Source organism: Sapajus apella, unplaced genomic scaffold (assembly GCF_009761245.1).
Source record: "Sapajus apella isolate SASKATOON/1434 unplaced genomic scaffold, GSC_monkey_1.0 scaffold2, whole genome shotgun sequence".
NCBI lineage: Eukaryota > Metazoa > Chordata > Mammalia > Primates > Cebidae > Sapajus > Sapajus apella.
This window is the reverse complement of record NW_022436942.1, coordinates 68,588,847-68,607,257: the sequence shown is the minus strand read 5'-3', so window position 1 is coordinate 68,607,257 and position 18,411 is coordinate 68,588,847. Positions and strand designations below refer to the sequence as shown.

General features: G+C 42.6%; 1 protein-coding gene across 2 annotated transcripts; it reads right to left on the bottom strand.

Annotated features, from left to right (window-relative positions):
- Positions 1-438: 438 nt before the first annotated feature.
- Positions 439-18,372, bottom strand: FAM216A (family with sequence similarity 216 member A). Of its 2 annotated transcripts, none has more exons than XM_032239265.1 (7): positions 17,799-18,372; positions 14,929-14,969; positions 5,857-5,978; positions 4,314-4,443; positions 4,014-4,197; positions 3,119-3,201; positions 439-805 (listed from the first exon to the last, which is right to left on the bottom strand). In XM_032239265.1, the coding sequence occupies exons 1-7, from the start codon at positions 17,888-17,890 to the stop codon at positions 687-689; spliced, it is 771 nt and encodes a 256-aa protein (XP_032095156.1). In that variant the 5' UTR covers positions 17,891-18,372; the 3' UTR covers positions 439-686. The 2 variants fall into 2 exon arrangements, with proteins under 2 accessions (XP_032095156.1, XP_032095150.1); XM_032239259.1 differs by having other exon boundaries at positions 14,929-14,972; positions 17,799-18,103.
- Between the last annotated feature and the right edge of the window lie 39 nt (positions 18,373-18,411).

The window sequence follows — 18,411 nt, the reverse complement described above, 5'->3', positions numbered from 1 at the left end:
TGCAAGTCGGAGCATTATCTCTGTCAAATGCTATTCTGTATCTGGATATTTCAAAGCTTTCCTTAGCCTTCGCTCTGTTGCCAGGCTGGAGTGCAGTGGCGCAATCTCAGCTCACTGAAACCTCTGCCTCCTGGGTCCAAGTGATTCTTCTGCCTCAGCCTCCCAAGTAGCTGGGACTACAGGCAGCACCACCACACCCAGCTGATTTTTCTATTTTTAGTAGAGGTGGGATTTCACCATGTTGGCCAGGATGGTCTCAATTTCTTGACCTTGTGATCCACCCACCTTGACCTCCCTAAGTTCTAGGATTATAGGCGTAAGCCAGTGTGCCCGGCCCTCATAAGATATTTCAATATTGTTGTTTTAGGACTTACTGTGAACAGAGAAAGAAAAAATTATACAATGCATTTGTCACATTTAAAGAAAAGTAATTCAATGTTGAATGCAAGAAAAGTTTTAATTATATCTAGCTACAAGTACAAGTATACTACATGTGTATTTTCTTACATAAATGTCATTGGTACATGGAACTACATCAGACCAGTTACATTGTTGTAAAAATTTCTGAACAAAACAAAATTACTTAATGATTTAAGGAATAACAGTACTAACCTAAACATAGAGGACACAACTCACAACCCCTTACCCTCAACTTTGGCACGAATTCAATACACAAGACAAGACTGTCAAGTTAACATCAGATGTTCTCCCTGTTCTTCAATTGACATTGATTGCATAAATTTATTTAGTAAATCTTCTTCCTTTTTTTCTTCACTCATGTATGATTCAGAATCATTTGAAGAAACTGAAGGAAAAATAAGAATTTTTAGTTGTCTGTTTTGGAAATAAAGCTCTAAGTACAAGATTCAAAATGACCTGGCTTATTAATAAGCCTGTAGTAAAGACAAATTGCCTGCAATTTTCTAGGCTCTTAGTCACCTCCTCTTTGCCCCAAATTTCTTACTCTTTTAAGATACAAAGTACTGTATTCTAGCCATGTTACTGTATAGCAAATTATGTTACTAAGTCCTATATTACCACTGATTTTTAAAATCTTTTTGTTGGGGGAAATTACAGTGGTCAGCTATATCTTCAGAATCTCTGCATTTTCCTTTAGTTCCTTCTCATCTCTTCCCCCTACCTGGAATTTCCTCTAACTGTTCCTTTTGGAACCTCACTTATGCTCTCTCCTGCCCTTTCCCTCATTGCTTGGCTAGGCATGGTACAATACTTATAGCAGAGGTGGTTAACACTGTCATACAGTGAAGGGATATAAATTCAGAAGGCCTATCTTCCCTACTTGTTTTGTTTTTTGAGATGGGAGTTTTGCTGTTGTTGCCCAGGCTGGAGTGCAATGGTGCAATCTCGGCTCACCACAACCTCTACCTCCCATGTTCAAGTGATTCTCCTGCCTCAGCTGAGTAGCTGGGATTACAGGCATGCACCACCATGCCCGGCTAATTTTGTATTTTTCGTAGAGATGGGTTTCACCATGTTGGTCAGACTGGTCTTGAACGCCTGACCTCAAGCGATCTGCCTGCCTTGGCCTCCCAAAGTGCTGGGATTACAGGCATGAGTGACCGCACCCAGCAAACTTCCCTATTTCTTACCCACCTCCCTACTTCACTATACTAATAACTAGGAAATTACTTAACATGATTTAACATTATCAGTTCTGAGGAACACTTCTGATCATTCGGTCTGTCTTTCCTTTTTCATTTTGTAACATTTTGTACTTGTGGTAGAAGGATCCTTTATGCTGATCCTTCCGAAGTCTGGATTTGTTTATGTTGCAGCTGTAAAATTTTGATAATATCACCTGCATGGCTTGAATATCAAACAAAATGATATACAGTAGTCCCTTCTTATCCGCACTTTTGCTTTCCAAGGTACAATATAAGCTATTTTGAGAGAGACCACATCCATGTTTTATTACAGTATATTATGTGTTCTATTTTATATATTGTTAATCTCTTTACATGCCTAATTTATAAATTAAAACTTTATCATAGATATGCATTTATAGGAAATAACAAAGTAGCCAGGTGCAGTGGCTCACACCTGTAATCCCAGCACTTTGGAAGGCCGAGGCGGGCGGATCACCTGAGGTCAGGAGTTCAAAACCAGCCTGGCCAACATGAAGAAACCCGTCTCTAGTAAAAAATACAAAATTAGCCGGGCATGGTGGCGGATGCCTGTAATCCCAGCTACTCAGGAGGCTGAGACAGGAGAATCGCTTGAACCCAGGAGGCGGAGGTTGCAGTGAGCCAAGATCACACCATTGCACTCCAGCCTGGGCAACAAGAGCAAAACTCAGTCTCAAAAAAAAAAAAAAAAAAAAAAAAGGAAATAACAAAGTATATATAGGGTTCAGTACTATCTAGGCTTTCAGCCATCCACTGGGGGTCTTGGAACATATTCCCTATAGATAAAAAGGGCCTATATAAGAGATACAGCCCTTTGCTATACTATACAAAATATGCTATACGAAATATGTTGTTCATCCAAAAATAGCACTACCTCATAAAAGAAGTGCTACTGGTTGAGAAAGTCATGTTTGTGGTTCTGGGTTCTAACAAATTCTCTACTAAGTCTCTGACCTTGGTATTATAAATACCTTGAATCTCACTTCTTTGAGCAGTATTTTTTTTTTTTTAATTTGAGACAGAGTCTCACTCTGTCACCTAGGCTGGAGTGTAGTGACATAATCTTGGCTCACTGCAGCCTCCACCTCCCAGGTTCAAGTAATTCTGCCTCAGTAGCTAGGATTACAGGCACCCGCCACCACGCCTGGCTAACTTTTGTATTTTTAGTAGAGATGGAGTTTTGCCATGTTGGCCAGGCTGGTCTCAAACTCCTGACCTCAGGTAATCTGCTTGTCTTAGCCTCCCAAAGTGCTGAGATTACAGGCGTGAGCCACTGTACCTAGCCCACTATGTTCTTTTAATTGTAAGCATAAACTATATTTTATGTTTGATTTTTTTTTATCTGCAACAATAAAAGCAAATCATATTCTAAATTTGTTAATATCTGCCTAATGGAAATGAAATTGTATGTGGCATAGTAGTTTTAAGCATAAGATCTTCAAAAATGCTTATTTTTAAAATTTCACATTTACCTGGTTGCATGAACAGTTTCCTTGGTCTTCTAAAAATCTTCAGTGACTTACATCTTGTTTTAGATACATACCCAGTTTTTATCCTATAAGAAAGGACAGTATCTTAATTGGAGCCAGCTGCCTAGTGCATGTGGGAGACCACATAAATTCGTTTTATTAGCTGCAGCATTACCAAAAACACCCTTTCAGCACCCAGATTCTGTAATTTCTTAATCCTGACATGTAAAACTGCTACAGTGCAATTTCAGTACTCATGCTTCTTAATCTTTTTCCTCTCCGTTACATAGTATTCCCCCGTGCAAAACCAACCATATGCTTCTCCTTTTGAAAGTGTTTGCATTATTTTGAGGTTGAGTGGGAATCACATTGAAAAGGGCAGTCATCCATATCTCTATCTGAAGAAATGTTTATAATTCTACAAAATACATTCTAAAAGAAATGCAGTAAAGAGAAAGTATGAAAATCTCTCTCTGCTTCTTAAAAGTCCAGCCTATTCTGAATTTAGCAAAGTGAACATATTAGGAAACATAAGCATTATCACTTAGCTACCCTTCAAAAGAAATAGGGAAGGCTGGGCACAGTAGCTCACACCTGTAATCCCAGTGCTTTGGGAGGCAGAAGTGAGAGTAGCCTGGCAAACATAGACACTGTCTCTACAAAACTTTTTATTTAATTAGTAGGGCATGGTGCTTTTGCCTTTCGCCCTAGCTGCTTGAGAGTGTAAGGCAGGAGCATTGCTTGAGCCCAGGAGTTTAAGGATACAGTAAACTGTATCACACCACTACACTCTAGCCTGGGTAACAGAATAAGACCCTGTGTCTCAGGAAAGAAAAAAAAAATTTGAACTGAGATACATAGATAACGTTTTCTGCCTTTTACACACTAAGAAACAGACCCTTCTTTGTTTCTCACTGGTCGCCAAAGGGAATGCTGTAGGAGCATTTCAGGTGCAGATGCGGCTGCAATATCAGAAGGCCCCAAGTCCTCTCTCTCCAGTTGGTGTCGCCACGTAGTGCAGGGGTAATGCTGTTTTTGTGAGTAACGAGAGCTAAGGCGGCTTCTGTGATGAGTGAGGACACCTGTCATACAAATCACCTCTGTTAAAAGACCCTCTCAAAAAAAAAAAAAGAAAAAGAAAAAGACCCTCTCACTAATTGTAAAAAACTAGTGAAAAGCCAACTGGAGGTGCACCTGCCTGGCTTTTGTGAGCTGTGCTGAATTACATGCATGTACTGCCTCTTCATTAACATCTTCAGATAGTTCGCATTATAGATTTTAGCAATGCTGCACAGATAACGCTTCTGGCCTGTGGTGAGGTCTGGATGCTAAAAGACAGAATAAGAGGATTTATAGTCTGCATTGTTAAAGAGAAGTTGGCAATATTCCTTATCTGAAGAGATGAAATGTTCAGGAGAGTTGTACCAACTGTATTTTACTTAAGCAAATTCAACTATGTTAACTTGACCAAAAGAGAAACAAATAGCCATTTAAACAGTGCAAGTGCCTCTGCTTGCCATTCCACTCAGGTGATTCAGATGCCCTATGAAGTTTGAGAACCCATTGCTCTAGATGAAGGAAGGAAGGAGTGAATGTGCTGTTCTGTCAAGTGTTACTTGCTGTGCACCTCTCAGTGTGGGCATCTTGCCTTCTCAAAATGATTTTTGAGGCCGGGCGCGGTGGCTCAAGCCTGTAATCCCAGCATTGTGGGAGGCCGAGGCGGGTGGATCACGAGGTCAAGAGATCGACCATCCTGGTCAACATGGTGAAACCCCGTCTCTACTAAAAATACAAAAAATTAGCTGGGCATGGTGGTGTGTGCCTGTAATCCCAGCTACTCAGGAGGTTGAGGCAGGAGAATTGCCTGAACCCAGGAGGCGGAGGTTGCGGTGAGCCGAGATCGCGCCATTGCACTCCAGCCTGGGTAACTAAAGAGCGAAACTCCGTCTCAAAAAAAAAAAAAAAAAAAAAAAATGATTTTTGAGCTATAACATGGTACCTAAAAGCAACCCAATTACTTAGTCTCAACTGAAGAAACATTCCTTTCCAGCACCAGAAGAATAACTGTCTGTGATGGACATTCTGAAGGACAGTATGCCGGTCTCTAAGTAATTTTGACTGAGATTTTCATTGTACTTGCTGATTTTAGAAACTAATGCTCACTTAAGATGTAAGATTCCACTATATATTACTTTACTGAATACATAAATTCAAAGAAAAATCAAAATTAACCCTAATTCACATTGCTCTAGAGATACTTTTAGCAGTTATGATCATTAATGGGATACAGGTAACCACTGTAAAATCCTTATTGCCATTTCTTTTTATTTATTTTTCTTTTTTTAAAACCCTACTTGCAAGCTAATTACTGCCATTTTCTTTACCTGCTTTCTTCTTAATTTTGTAATCCTTGAGGTAAAATCTATATGAAGTTGGGTTTCTGTTTCTAGGATGAAACTTTTCTTGAGCATCTCTGTGACTGGGGCATTAAGCTTCCCCTCAGTAAGGATACATTAGAGATGAAGTATCATAAAATCCTGAAAGAACTCTTATGATAAAGAATGTATAATCTATACATTCATTCATGAGTTTACCCAAAGATATTTATTGACTCCTAGGCAATATACTGCACATGCCTTGTCATCTGCAGTACCTCACCCTCTAAGCAGCTGATCGTCAGTAAAAAGTTCGGCTCTGAATACAAAGAGTATTGGTATTTAAACATATCCCTGTTAGCGTACCTTGAAAAAGGATACATCCATCATTGATTTTGGGAAGTGGATTATTTGATTTTGAGGACTTTTCCATAACTCTTGCAGCTTAGCTATGTGAGAGTTCACTTTGTATCCATCTTTGATTCCATCTGTAGGCAAAGACATTATCATGTGAATTTCAGAGGCAAAGATCAGTTCAACAAATTGAATCATTAAGATCTAGATATTTATAGGTGTCAATGATGATCCTGGAGTATTAAATATTTTAAGTCAGACAAATTTGAAGAGACTATATGATACGCCATTTGGTTTTAGAGCACACAACATCTAAAATACTTCTATAGAACTATTTTATATACAAAATTAGACCTCATTATATGCATTATTTTGAACTAAGCTGAGATGTAAAGTGTCGATAGTAACTTTATCATGTCAGAAACGCACTAAAAATGTACACGATTTGTGCTTTAAAGTTTTACAGTAATATTTTATTATCATTTAACTTTAGTATATAGTTTTCTAAATTCTTTTTTAATAGATGGGATCTCACTCTGATGCCCAGGCTAGAGTGCAGTGGCATGATCACAGGTCACTGCAGCCTCAAACTCCTGGGCTCAAGCAATCCTCCCACCTCTGCCTCCTAAACAGCTGGGATTACAGGCGTGAGCCACTGCACCAGGCCTTAAAATTCTATTCCGTATTAGACCAAAGTAATACAAATTTTATCCCTTTGAAGATGTAGTATTAACATGAAAGACTGCAGAAATTTATCAAAATTTATTTGTACATGGTTTATTTCATTTTTTGTTGTATTCTGTTTGTTTTTAGAGACGGTGTCTCACTCTATTGCCCAGGCTAGAGTGCAGTGACACATCCTCAGTTCACTGCAACCTCTGCCTCTTGGGTTCAAGCGATTCTTCTGCCTCAGCCCCACAAGTAGCTGGGATTACAAGTGTACACTATCATGCCCAGCTAATTTTTGTGTTTTTAGTAGAGATGGGGTTTCACCATGATGGCCAGGCTGGTCTTGAACTTCTGACCTCAGGTGATCTGCCTGCCTTGGCCTCCCAAAGTGCTGGGATTACCAGCATGAGCCACCATGCCCAGCCTATTTCATTGTTTTAAAAACAGTTGTGGACAGAATAAAAGAATAACCTTTTAATAAAAATAAAAGTTGAAACATACTCCTGGAAGAGCGGGAACTTTCAGACATACTGAGACTAGCAATTCAGGGTATAAGCTTCATTAGCAGCTTGGAGAAAAACAGTATCTGATGATTAAATCATGAAATGCCTCTTTTTATAGTAATACATCTCTCCTCCCTACACACTCCCTTCTCCAGGCAACCACTGATGTCCTTTCTATTACTATAGATTCATTTGCATGTTCTTGAGTTTAATATAAATGGGAACACACAGTATTCATTTTTTGTCGAGTTTCTTTCACTCAACTAACGATTTTGAGATCCACTCATGTCACATATAACAAATAGTTCATTCATTTTTATTGTTGGGTTATCTTCCATTGTATATATGTTTATACCATTATTTGATTATCCATGTACCTGTTGATAGACATTTGGGTTGTTTCCAGTTTTTGTCTATTTCAAATAAAGCTGGAAGAACATTTTAAGTTAAAAGTTTGTGGCCAGATGTGGTAGCTCATGGCTGTAATCCCAACACTTTGAGAGGCTGAGGCAGGCAGATCACCTGAGGTCAGGAGTTCGAGACCAGCCTGGCCAACATGGTGAAACCCTATCTCTACTAAAAAAAAAAAAAAACAAAAAAAGCACCTGTAGTCCCAGCTACTCAGGAAGCTGAGGCAGGAGAATCGCTTGAATCCAAGAGGTGAGGTTGCAGTGAGCCAAGATCTCACCACTGCACTCCAGCCTGGGTGACAGAGCAAGACTCTGTCTTACAAAAAAAAAAAAAAAACACAACAACTTTGTTGTTAGTAAATTGAATTAAATAAGCACATTTTTGTTTCAGTATTATTACTAACAAAGGCTTCAGTTTCGTATTAAACTTTAGTTATTTCTTCAAAATTTTGGCAAGTTGGATACCGCAAGTTATAAAGAGTTATATTTGCATACTGAAGGACTAACTAGTTGACCAAGAAATGGAAAATCATTTTGGAAACTGTGTTACGACCTTTGAAACATAACTTATTATCTGTAATAATGTGAATGCCAATTTAACATTTTTTTAAGTTTTTTATTTTGGAAATCCTTTTTCAAGTTATAAATGGGGACTTTTTATCTAATAATATGTCTTTTGTGTCCTTACTAAACAACATTTCTGAGATGTATATGTATCTTGGACTAACATTTAATTTCTCAATAGCTTGATAACATTTCTTTACAGAAAACAAAGCACTTAAAAATAAATAGGCCAGCCACGGTGGCTCATGCCTGTAACCCCAGCACTTTGGGAGGCTGAGGTGTGCAGATCACTTGAGGTGTTGGGAGTCCAGACCAGCCTGGCCAACATGGTGAAAACATTTCTACTTAAAAACAACAAAATAGCCGGGCATGTTGGGTCACACTTATAATCCCAGCACTTTGGGAGGCCAAGGCTGGCAGATCACAAGGTCAGGAGTTTGAGAACTGCCTGGCAAATATGGTAAAACCCTGTCTCTACTAAAAACACAAAAATTAGCCAGATATGGTGGCATATACCTGTAGTTCCAGCTACTTAGGAGTTGGGAGGCTGAGGCAGAAGAATTGCTTGAACCCAGGAGGCGGAGGCTGCCATGAGCTCAGTCACTGCAACTGTACTCCAGCCTGGGTGACAGAGTGAGACTCTGGCTCAAAAGAAAAAGAAAAAATAGTATGGCAGTTCCTCGAACACTTAAACATAGAATTGCCATATAGTCTAATAATTCCACTTGTAATCCGGCAATTCCAAAAGAACTAAAAGCAGGGACTCAAACAGATTGTTTATCCATGCTCATAGCAGCATTACTTCATAATAGCCAAAAAGTGGAAGAAACCCAAGTGTCCACCAACAGATGAATTATGTAAACAAAATGTGGTATATATAAACAAATGGAATATTACTTAGCCTTAAAAAACAAGAGAATTCTGACACACGGTACAATATGGATGAACCCTGAAAACATGCCAAGTGAAATAGGCCAGTCACAAAGGACAAATATTATATGATTTAACTTTTATGAGATACCTAGGAGAGTAAAATTATCCAGAGAGATAGAATGGCCACTGCTAGAAGCCAGGGGAAAGGAGGTATAGAGAGTTAGTGGTTTTTTTGTTTTGTTTTTTAGTTTTCTTTTTGAAACAAAAAAAATTAAAATTAATTTTATGTTGACCAGGCTGGTCTCAAGCATCTGGGCTCCAGCGATCCTCCTGCCCTGGCTTCCCAAAGTGCTGGGATTACAGGGATGAGCCACTGCGCCCACCTGGGAGTTCGTATTTTATGGTTATGAAGTTTTAGTTTGGGAAGATAAAAACTTTCTGGACAGGGATGGTGGTGATGGTTGCACAACAGTGTGAATACACGTAATGCCACTGAAATGTACACTTAAAAATGATTAAAATGGCTGGGCACGGTGGCTCATGCCTGTAATCCCTGCACTTTGGGAGGTTGAGGCGGGTGGATCACCTGAGGTCAGGAGCTCAAGACGAGCCTGACCAACATGGAGAAACCCCGTCTCTACTGAAAAAAAAAAGATTAAAATGGGCTGGGTGCAGTGACTCATGCCTATAATCCCAACATTTTGGGATGCTGAGGCAGGCAGATCACTTGAGGTCAGGAGTTCAAGACCAGCCTGGCCAACATGACAAAACCCCATCTCTATTAAAAATACAAAAAGTTAGCAGGGTGTGGTGGTGCATGCCTGTAATCCAAACTACTTGGAAGGCTGAGGCAGAAGACTCACTTGAACCTGGGAGGTGGGGGTTTTGGTGAGCCAAGATTGCGCCATTGCACTCCAGCCTGGGCAACAAAAGTGAAACTCCATCTCCAAAAAAAAAAAAAAAAAAAGTGACAACCAAATGCTATGCATAAACTTGGATTTTTTAAAAATTTTTGGCTATAAATATTATTGAAACAATAAACAATATCTCCTCAATAAGGTCTATAGAAAATAGTATTTCAAATTTCTTGATTTTGATAATTATTTTGTTAGATAAATGCAGTTAAAATAGGCCAGCTGTAGTGGCTCATGCCTGTAATCCCAACACTTTGGGAAGCCAAGGTGTGGGGACTGTTTGAACCCAAGAGTTGGAGACCAGCCTGGGCAACTTGGTGAGACCCCCCCATCTCTACTAAAAATACAAAAATTAGGTGCATGTGGTGGCACACACCTGTGGTCTCAGCTACTCTGTAGGCTGAGATGGATCACTTGAGCCCAGGAAGTGGAGGCTGCAGTGAGCCATGATTGCACCCCTGCACTCCAGCCTGGGGATAGAGTAAAAAAATATAGCTAAGGCTGGGTGCGGTGGCTCACGCCTGTAATCCCAGCATTTTGGGTGGCCAAGGCAGGCGGATCATGAGGTCAAGAGATTGATACCATTCTGGCCAATGTGCCAAAACCCCATCTCTACTAAAAATACAAAAAATTAGCTGGGCATGGTGGCGCGTGCCTGTAATCCCAGTGACTCAGGAGGCTGGGGCAGGGGAATTGTCTGAACCCAGGAGGCGGAGGTTGCGGTGAGCCGAGATCGCGCCATTGCACTCCAGCCTGGGTAACAAGAGCGAAACTCCGTCTAAAAAAAAAAAAAAAAAACTCCCATTTTTTTTTTTTGGCCATGGCGATGGCTCATGCCCGTTAAGTCCCAGTTACTTGGGAGGCTGAGGTGAAAGGATCACTTAAGCCAGGGAGGTCAAGGCTGCAGTTAGCCAAGATTGTGCCTCTGCACTCAAGCCTGGGCGACAAAGTGAAACCTTGTCTCAAAATAAATAAAGAAAATACATACTTGGTAGTATTTAAGAATAAAGAGATCAAGGTGAGGTGGCTCATGCCTGCAATCCCAGCACTTTGGGAGGTCAAGGCAGGAGGATCACCTGAGGTCAAGAGTTCAAGACCAGCCTGGCCAACATGGTGAAACCCTGTCTCCACTAAAAATATAAAAATTTGCCAGGTATGGTGGTGGGTGCCTGTAGTCCCAGCCTCTGGAGCCTGAGGCAGGAGAATCACCTGAACCTGGGAGGTAGAGGCTACAGTGAGATATCATGCCACAGCATTCCACCCTGAGCAACAGAGCAAGACTCTCTCTCTCAAAAAAAAAAAAAAAAAAAAAAAAAAAGAATAAAGAGACAGTATTTCTTCAACTTACTCTTTTTTGAGACAGGGTATCACCCCGTTGCCCAGGCTAGAGTGCAGTGGCATGATCACGGCTCATTACAACCTCGACCTCCCAGGGTCAAGCAGTTCTCCAGTCTCAGCCTCCTGAGTCACTGGGATTACAAGCTCTTGCTGCCACACCCAGCTGATTTGTATATTTTTGGTAGAGATGGGTTTTCACTATGTTGCCCAGGCTGGTCTTGAACTCCTGGCCTCAAGTGATCTACTCACAATGGCCTCCCAAAGTACTGGGACTATAGGTGTGAGCCACTGTGCCTGGCCTCTATGTACTATTCTCACAACTTTTCTGTAAGTCTGTAAACCAATTTTTTTTTTTTTTTTAAGTTTAAATTACTAAGCCAGGTATGGTGGCTCACGCCTGTAATCCCAACACTTTAGGAGGTCAAGGCAGGTGGATTATGAGGTAAGGAGTTTGAGACCATCCTGATCAACATGGTGAAACCCGGTCTCTACTAAAAATACAAAAATTAGCCGGGTGTGATGGCATGCACCTATAGTCCCAGTTACTCAAGAGGCTGGAGCAGGAGAATCACTGGAACCCAGGAGACTGAGGTTGCAGTGGGCCAAGATGGCACCACTACACTGCCACTGGGAAACAGAGCAAGACTCCATCTCAAAAAAATAAAAGTTTAAGTTACTAATTTTTTGTTTTTTGAGATGGTGTCTCGCTCTGTCACCCAGGATGGAGTGCAGTGGCACAATCTCAGCTCACTGCAACCTCCACCTCCTGGGTTCCAGTGATTCTCCTGCCTCAGCCTCCTGAGTAGCTGGGATTACAGGCGCACACCACAACGCCTGGCTAATTTTTGTATTTTTTAGTAGAGATCAGGTTTCACCATGTTGGCCAGGCCGGTCTCAAACTACTGACCTCATGATCCACCCGCCTCTGCCTCCCAAAGTGCTGGGATTACAGGAGTGAGCCACCACGCCCAGCCTGTCCTACACTGTTATAGAACTACAGTTTACTATTACCTGAATAGTAAAGTATTAATAAATCAATTTTTGAAAAATATGTTTTACTCATTGCCTTAAAGGTTGCTAAATTATATTTATTTATTTTATTTTATTGAAATTTAGAGTCTCACGCTGTCCCCCAGGCTGGAGTGCAGTGGTGTAATCTCAGCTCACTGCAACCTCCACCTCCTGGGTCAAGTGATTCTCCTGCCTCAGCCTCCTGAGTAGCCGGGATTAGAGGTGCACACCACCATGCCTGCCTAATTTTTGTCTTTTTAGTAGAGATGGCGTTTCACCATGTTGGTCGGGCTGGTCTCAAATTGCTGACCTCAAGTGATCCACTTGACTCAGCCTCCCAAAATGCTGGGATCAGGTATGAGCCACCGTGCCCAGCTGGAGGCTGCAAAATTGTAGTTGGGGTAAATCATATTAAAAATACTGTCTAGGCCAGGCGTGGTGGCTCATGCCTGTAATCCCAGCATTTTGGGAGGCCACGATGGGCAGATCACTTGAGGTCAGGAGTTCAAGACCAGCCCAGCTAACATGGTGAAATCTTGTCTCTACTAAAAATACAAAAATTAGTTGGGCATGGTGACGCATGACTGTAGTCCTACATACTTGAGAGGCTGAGGCAAAAGAATCACTTGAAACTGGGAGACTAAAGTTGCAGTGAGCCGAGATCGTACCACTGCACTCCAGCCTGGGCAACAGAATGAGACTCCATGTTTAAAATAATAATGTCTACAGTCACTGCCAGTAGTTGGCTGTAGTGTTTATTTTAAATAACAGAATGAATCCTCAAGTTCAAAATAAAGGAAGACCACCAAACACTTGCTGAATACTAGCCCTTTTCTTCTCTAATTATAAACAGCAATACACTACACATTATTCACTGGAGATTGGTGAAGTAATCTAAGTGTATAAAAAGGAAAAAAAAAACCTTTAATCTCACAATCTAGTAGTAATTTTTTTTTTTGAGATGGAGTCTCCCTCTGTCACACAGGCTGGAGTGCAGTGGCTCTATCTCAGCTCACCACAACCTCCACCTCCCGAGCTCAAGCGATTCTCCTGCTTCAGCCTCTCGAGTAGCTGGGACTACAGGCGTGTACCACCACACATGGCTAATTTTTTTTATATATTTAGTAGAGACAGGTTTTCACATGTTGATCAGACTTGTCTCAAACTCCTGACCTCAAGTGATCCACCTGCTTCAGCCTCCCAAAAGTGCTGGGATTACCAGTGTGAGCCACCGCACCCAGCCTTGTAGTAATTATTTTAAAACACTGATATATTGCCTTTCAGAGATTTGTTTAGAAATTTTTCTTTTATATAACTGAGTCAATCTGTCTCTTATACTGATCATTGTTAATATTCTTTTTTCCCTATATATCTGGAATGTATTATTAATAATTATATTGTTTTGTGTTTCTTTTTTACATTTAACTGTAATTCAGTAAGAATTCTGGTGAGGAATCTAAATCAATGAACCCACACTGAACACACTTTTTTTTTTTTGAGACAGTGTCTTGCTCTGTCACCAGGCTGGAGTGAAGTGGTGCCATCTCGGCTCACTGCAACCTCCACCTCCCAGGTTCAAATGATTCTCTTGCCTCAGTCTCCTGAGTAGCTGAGATTACAGGCATGTGCCACCATGCCCGGCTAATTTTGCATTTTTAGTAGAGACAGGATTTCTCAAACTCCCAACCTCAGGTGATCCGCCTGCCTTGGCCTCCGAAGGTGCTGAGATTACAGGCGTGACTTACCGCACCTGGCCTGCAACACATTTTTTAAATGACCACATTATTTATTTATATAGGTATGTATGCACAGGTATATATCTGCATATTTTTCCCTAGGTAAGTGTACGGACTATATATCTACCAAGGAAAAGCAAAGTAAACCCACATTTATATATCACTGAATTTAAATGAAACATTTAAAACCTACTATAACTACTATACTTAAAATGTATACACACACACACACACACACACACACACACACACACACTCCTAAAGTCAGTTAATTCCAGCTCCAAAGGAAAAAAAGCAATTAATGAGAGACCTTTAGGGGCTTGTTTTACTCACCCTCTTAACTGGCAGAGAAGACATGAGTACTTTGAAATCTCTATCCTTTCTTTCAAGTGAGAAGAAAACATTAGTACTGAGAAATATTTTCTATTCTTTGAAGCTATTCAATTTAGAATTTTTTTCTTCTATCCATGTATAAACCCCAGGCTGTGCTCTGTGCTTTTCAACCAACATCAGCTATAAATACAGTTCTTTTAGGATTCACTGCTAATTTTAAAAATGCTTGATGTAAAATGTACTATACCAACAGACAAGAAAAAACCTTCCTGGTTGCTCTTTGAAATCTTAAAGACTAAGTTCACAGGGATGCTAATACAAACTATTTTTAAAGCTCTATTGTAGGCTAGGGGCAGTAGCTCACGCCTGTAATCCCAGCATTTTGGGAGGTGGAGGTGGGTGGATCACATGAGGTCAGGACTCCAAGACCAAACCGGCCAACATGGCAAAACCCTGTCTCTACTAAAAATACAAAAATTAGCCAGGCATGGTGGTACACACCTGTAGTCCCTACTACCCAGGAGTCTGAGGCAGGAAAATCACTTGAACCCAGGAGGGAGAGGTTGTGGTGAGATGAGATCATACCACTGCACTCCAGCCTGGGCAACAGAGAGAGACTCCGTCTCAAAAAAAAGAAAAACAAAAAACTGTATTGTGTAAGTAGTTACAGACAAATTGGCTTCTCTGAACCATGTTACTTATAGGTATTATTTGCTTTATATGCACTACTCACCAGAACCTTTGGAATTCTGGTAATAAGGGTGTCCAGCTGATCTGTTGGGGAAAAAAAAAAAAAGCACATAAATATGTAATAATTACAATGTTACAAGCACTTAACAACATATTTCAATTTTTTTTTTTTTTTTTTTTTGAGACAGGGTCTTGTTCTACCATCCAGGCTGGAGTACAGTGGCATGATCTCAGCTCATTGCAACCTTTGCCTCCCAGGTTCAAGTGATTCTCTCACCTCAGCCTCCCACGTAGCTGGGACTAGCGCCACTACACCCAGCTAATTTTTGTATTTTTAGTAGAGACAGGGTTTCACCATGTTGGCCTGGCTGGTCTTGAACTCCTTACCTCAGGTGATCTGCCTACCTCGGCCTCCCAAAGCGCTGGGATTAAAGGCATGAGCCACTGTACCCAGACAACATATTTCAAATTTTAAAAAAGAATAGTATTGAATATTATTTTTACTTTTCATGTTTCTATCAGAAATAATGTCTTGTAAATTTTTTCCTATAGTTCTGGTTAAATCCTAATGGCGCCAAGATTTTTCTTTTTTTCTGTTTTTAGAGACGGGGTCTCCCTCCTTCACCCAGGCTACAGTGCAGTGTCATGATCATAGCTCACTGCAGCCTCAAAATCCTGGGCTCAAACGATCCTCAGCCTCCCAAGTAGCTGGGACTATAGGCACTCGCCACAAAGCCTGGCTAATTTTTGTACAGCCATGAGCCACCACGTCTGTCCTGGTCTTAATTTTATAGCTTCCTAATCTCATTCCTACAGTGAGCTCAATAAAGTAGTTGGGGTTCCTGGGCTATCCATGATATTTTCTTGCTATCTTTATTTTTAATGAAGTGATTTGGGTGTTGAAAAACCTGTTCCTTGAATAGTAATTAAGGTGTGCTAGAATTGATAAGTTGGTCTGTAATGTTTCCAATTTCATACAAGTTCTTTTTTCTTTTCTAAACTTAAGACAAAACTCCCTTCCTTCCCTCATCCTGCAATTCATTCAATGGCCAAGAGTTCATGGATCAGATGTGGTAGCTCACGCCTGTAATTCCAGCACTTTGGGAGGCCAACAGGGGCATATCACTTGAGCCCAGGAGTTCGAGACCAGCCTGGGCCAACATGGCGAAACATAAATACAAAATCTCTACTAAAAATACAAAAATTAGCTGAGCACAGTGGCACACACCTGTAGTCCCAGCTATTCAGGAGGCTGAGGCAAGAGAATTGCTTGAACTCAGGATGGAGGGGGGTTGCAGAGACCTGAGATTGTGCCACTGTACTCCAGCCTGGGTGACAGTGAGACCCAATCTCAAAAAAAAAAAAAAAAAAAAGAGTTCATGTATCTCCTGATACACTAGGATCCAGCAGTCAGCCAAGGAGTTCAAATAACAGAAAATAAACCCAAAGGCAGGGTGCAGCGGCTCACGCCTGTAATCCCAGCAGTTGGGAGGCCGAGGCAGCACGAGGTCAGAAGTTTAAGACCAGCCTGGCCAACATGGTGAAACCCTGTCTTTACTAAAAATACAACAAAAAGACCGGGTGCAGTGGCTCACGCCTGTTATCCCAAGTTCGGGAACATGCTGGCTAACACCGTGAAACCCCCATCTTTACTAAAAATACAAAAAATTAGCTGGGTGTGGTGGCGGGCACCTGTAATCCCAGCTACTTGGGAGGCTGAGGCAAGGAGAATTGCTTGAATCTGGGAGGCGGAGGTTGCAGTGAGCCGAGATCACGCCACTGCACTCCAGCCCAGGCGACAGTGCGAGACTCCATCTCAAGAAGGAAAAGAAAGAAAGAAGAAACCCAAGACTCCATCCCATCTTTAAGAAGTCTTCAATAGCACCAGATATAAAAAGGATGGCCATGCGTGCGACAGGGGCCCTGACTATGGGTTGTTTTAAACGGTAAACACATCACAGTTCTTGCTTTTAGGGAGAGGTAGAGTCACCAGAAGTGACTTCAACAGCTTGTTGTCTTCACTACCTAGGAAATAGGTGTAAAACCCAGCTCAAAACTAAATGGATTTGCGGAAAAAGGAACTTGAGTGTGAAGAAAATGTCAAGATCAAAGCACCTCGGATAGTCAGTCACCCGTCTCACCGGCGTTTAGAATCCCTCGTTTCAGGTAGGGCGCAGTGGTTTACCCTCTAATCCCAGCACTTTGGGAGGCCGAAGTGGGCCGACCACCTGAGGTCAGGGGTTTCAAACCAGCCTGGCCAACATAGTGAAACCCCATCTCTACCAAGAATACAAAAATTAGCCAGACGTGGTGGCAGGCGCCTGTAATCCCAGCTACTCGGGAGCCTGAGGCAGGAGAATCACTTGAACCTCGGAGGCGGAGGTTACAGTGAGCCAATACCGCGCCACTGCACTCCAGCGTGGGCAACAGAGCGAGATTCCGTCTCAAAAAGAAAGAAAGAAACCCCCGTTTGAAAGGAAGGTGGCTCATGTCACAAGCGGGAAGTAACTGGTTAATGGTCCTGGATGCCCCCCAGTTGAACCGGGGACAACCTCCTCAGACCCCGCGGCCTCGCCTTTTGGTGGACACACAGTCCTGTGCCAGACGGCAAACGTCCCAGCAAGGCTCGTAGCGCCCCCTCGGGGCAGAGAGATACACGCGGGCGACTGCCGCAGTCACAGCTTGGCCACTGCACCAAACGCTCCTCCGAAGCTTCCCTCAGAGGCCCTCGCTCAACCGCGAAGCAGCCCTCTCCTCTTCCCTCCTGTCCACAACACAACTGCTCCCCGCCTCTCACTTGAGGGCACCGGGGCCAGCCCCCGAGACGCGGGGCAGGCCGGAGCCCTCCTCCACTGGGCTCACCACCCGGGGCCCCACGCTGCCCCCCACCCACGCCGGGGCCCTCAACCTCACCCGCCGCCGCCACCCTCGGTCCCGGCCACTGCGGGCGGCTCCGCAGAAGAGCTACGCTCCGTCCAGTCGGACCCCGGACCGTGGTCCGGCATTTCCGCGGCGCCGGGACCGCGAGCAGTGTGCGGGAGCAGCTGTCCACGCACCCCTCCCGCGACAGAACGCGTGCGTCAGGCGGCTGGTATCACTGAGAGGCGGCTACGACGCCCGCTTCTCGCCCCTCCGAAGCCCTTCGGACACTGCCCGAAGAGCTTCGGGAGAGCGGGGCGGGCAGATCCGCGACCCTGGAGTTAGGGTGGGGGAGGGGCGGAAGTACTGCAGTCGCTGCGCGTTTGCACCTCTTTGTGGAAGCGGTGCGTCATGAGAGGAAAATATACATGTTCCCCAAAACAAAAGGTGTCTTGCACTTCAGTATTCCAGATCCTCAGTACATTTGCAAATCGCGAGGGTCACCATGCAGGTCAAACATCTACACGCAAACCACGGACTGAAGCACGTGGCTCAAGGTTGCGGAGCGTTATCCGTTATTACCCAGGTAACGAGGCTTAGCCAGCATCCCAACAGCAATTTCCAGCAACTACTTCTGCGCACGCGCAAATTATCTCCGTTTTCCGCA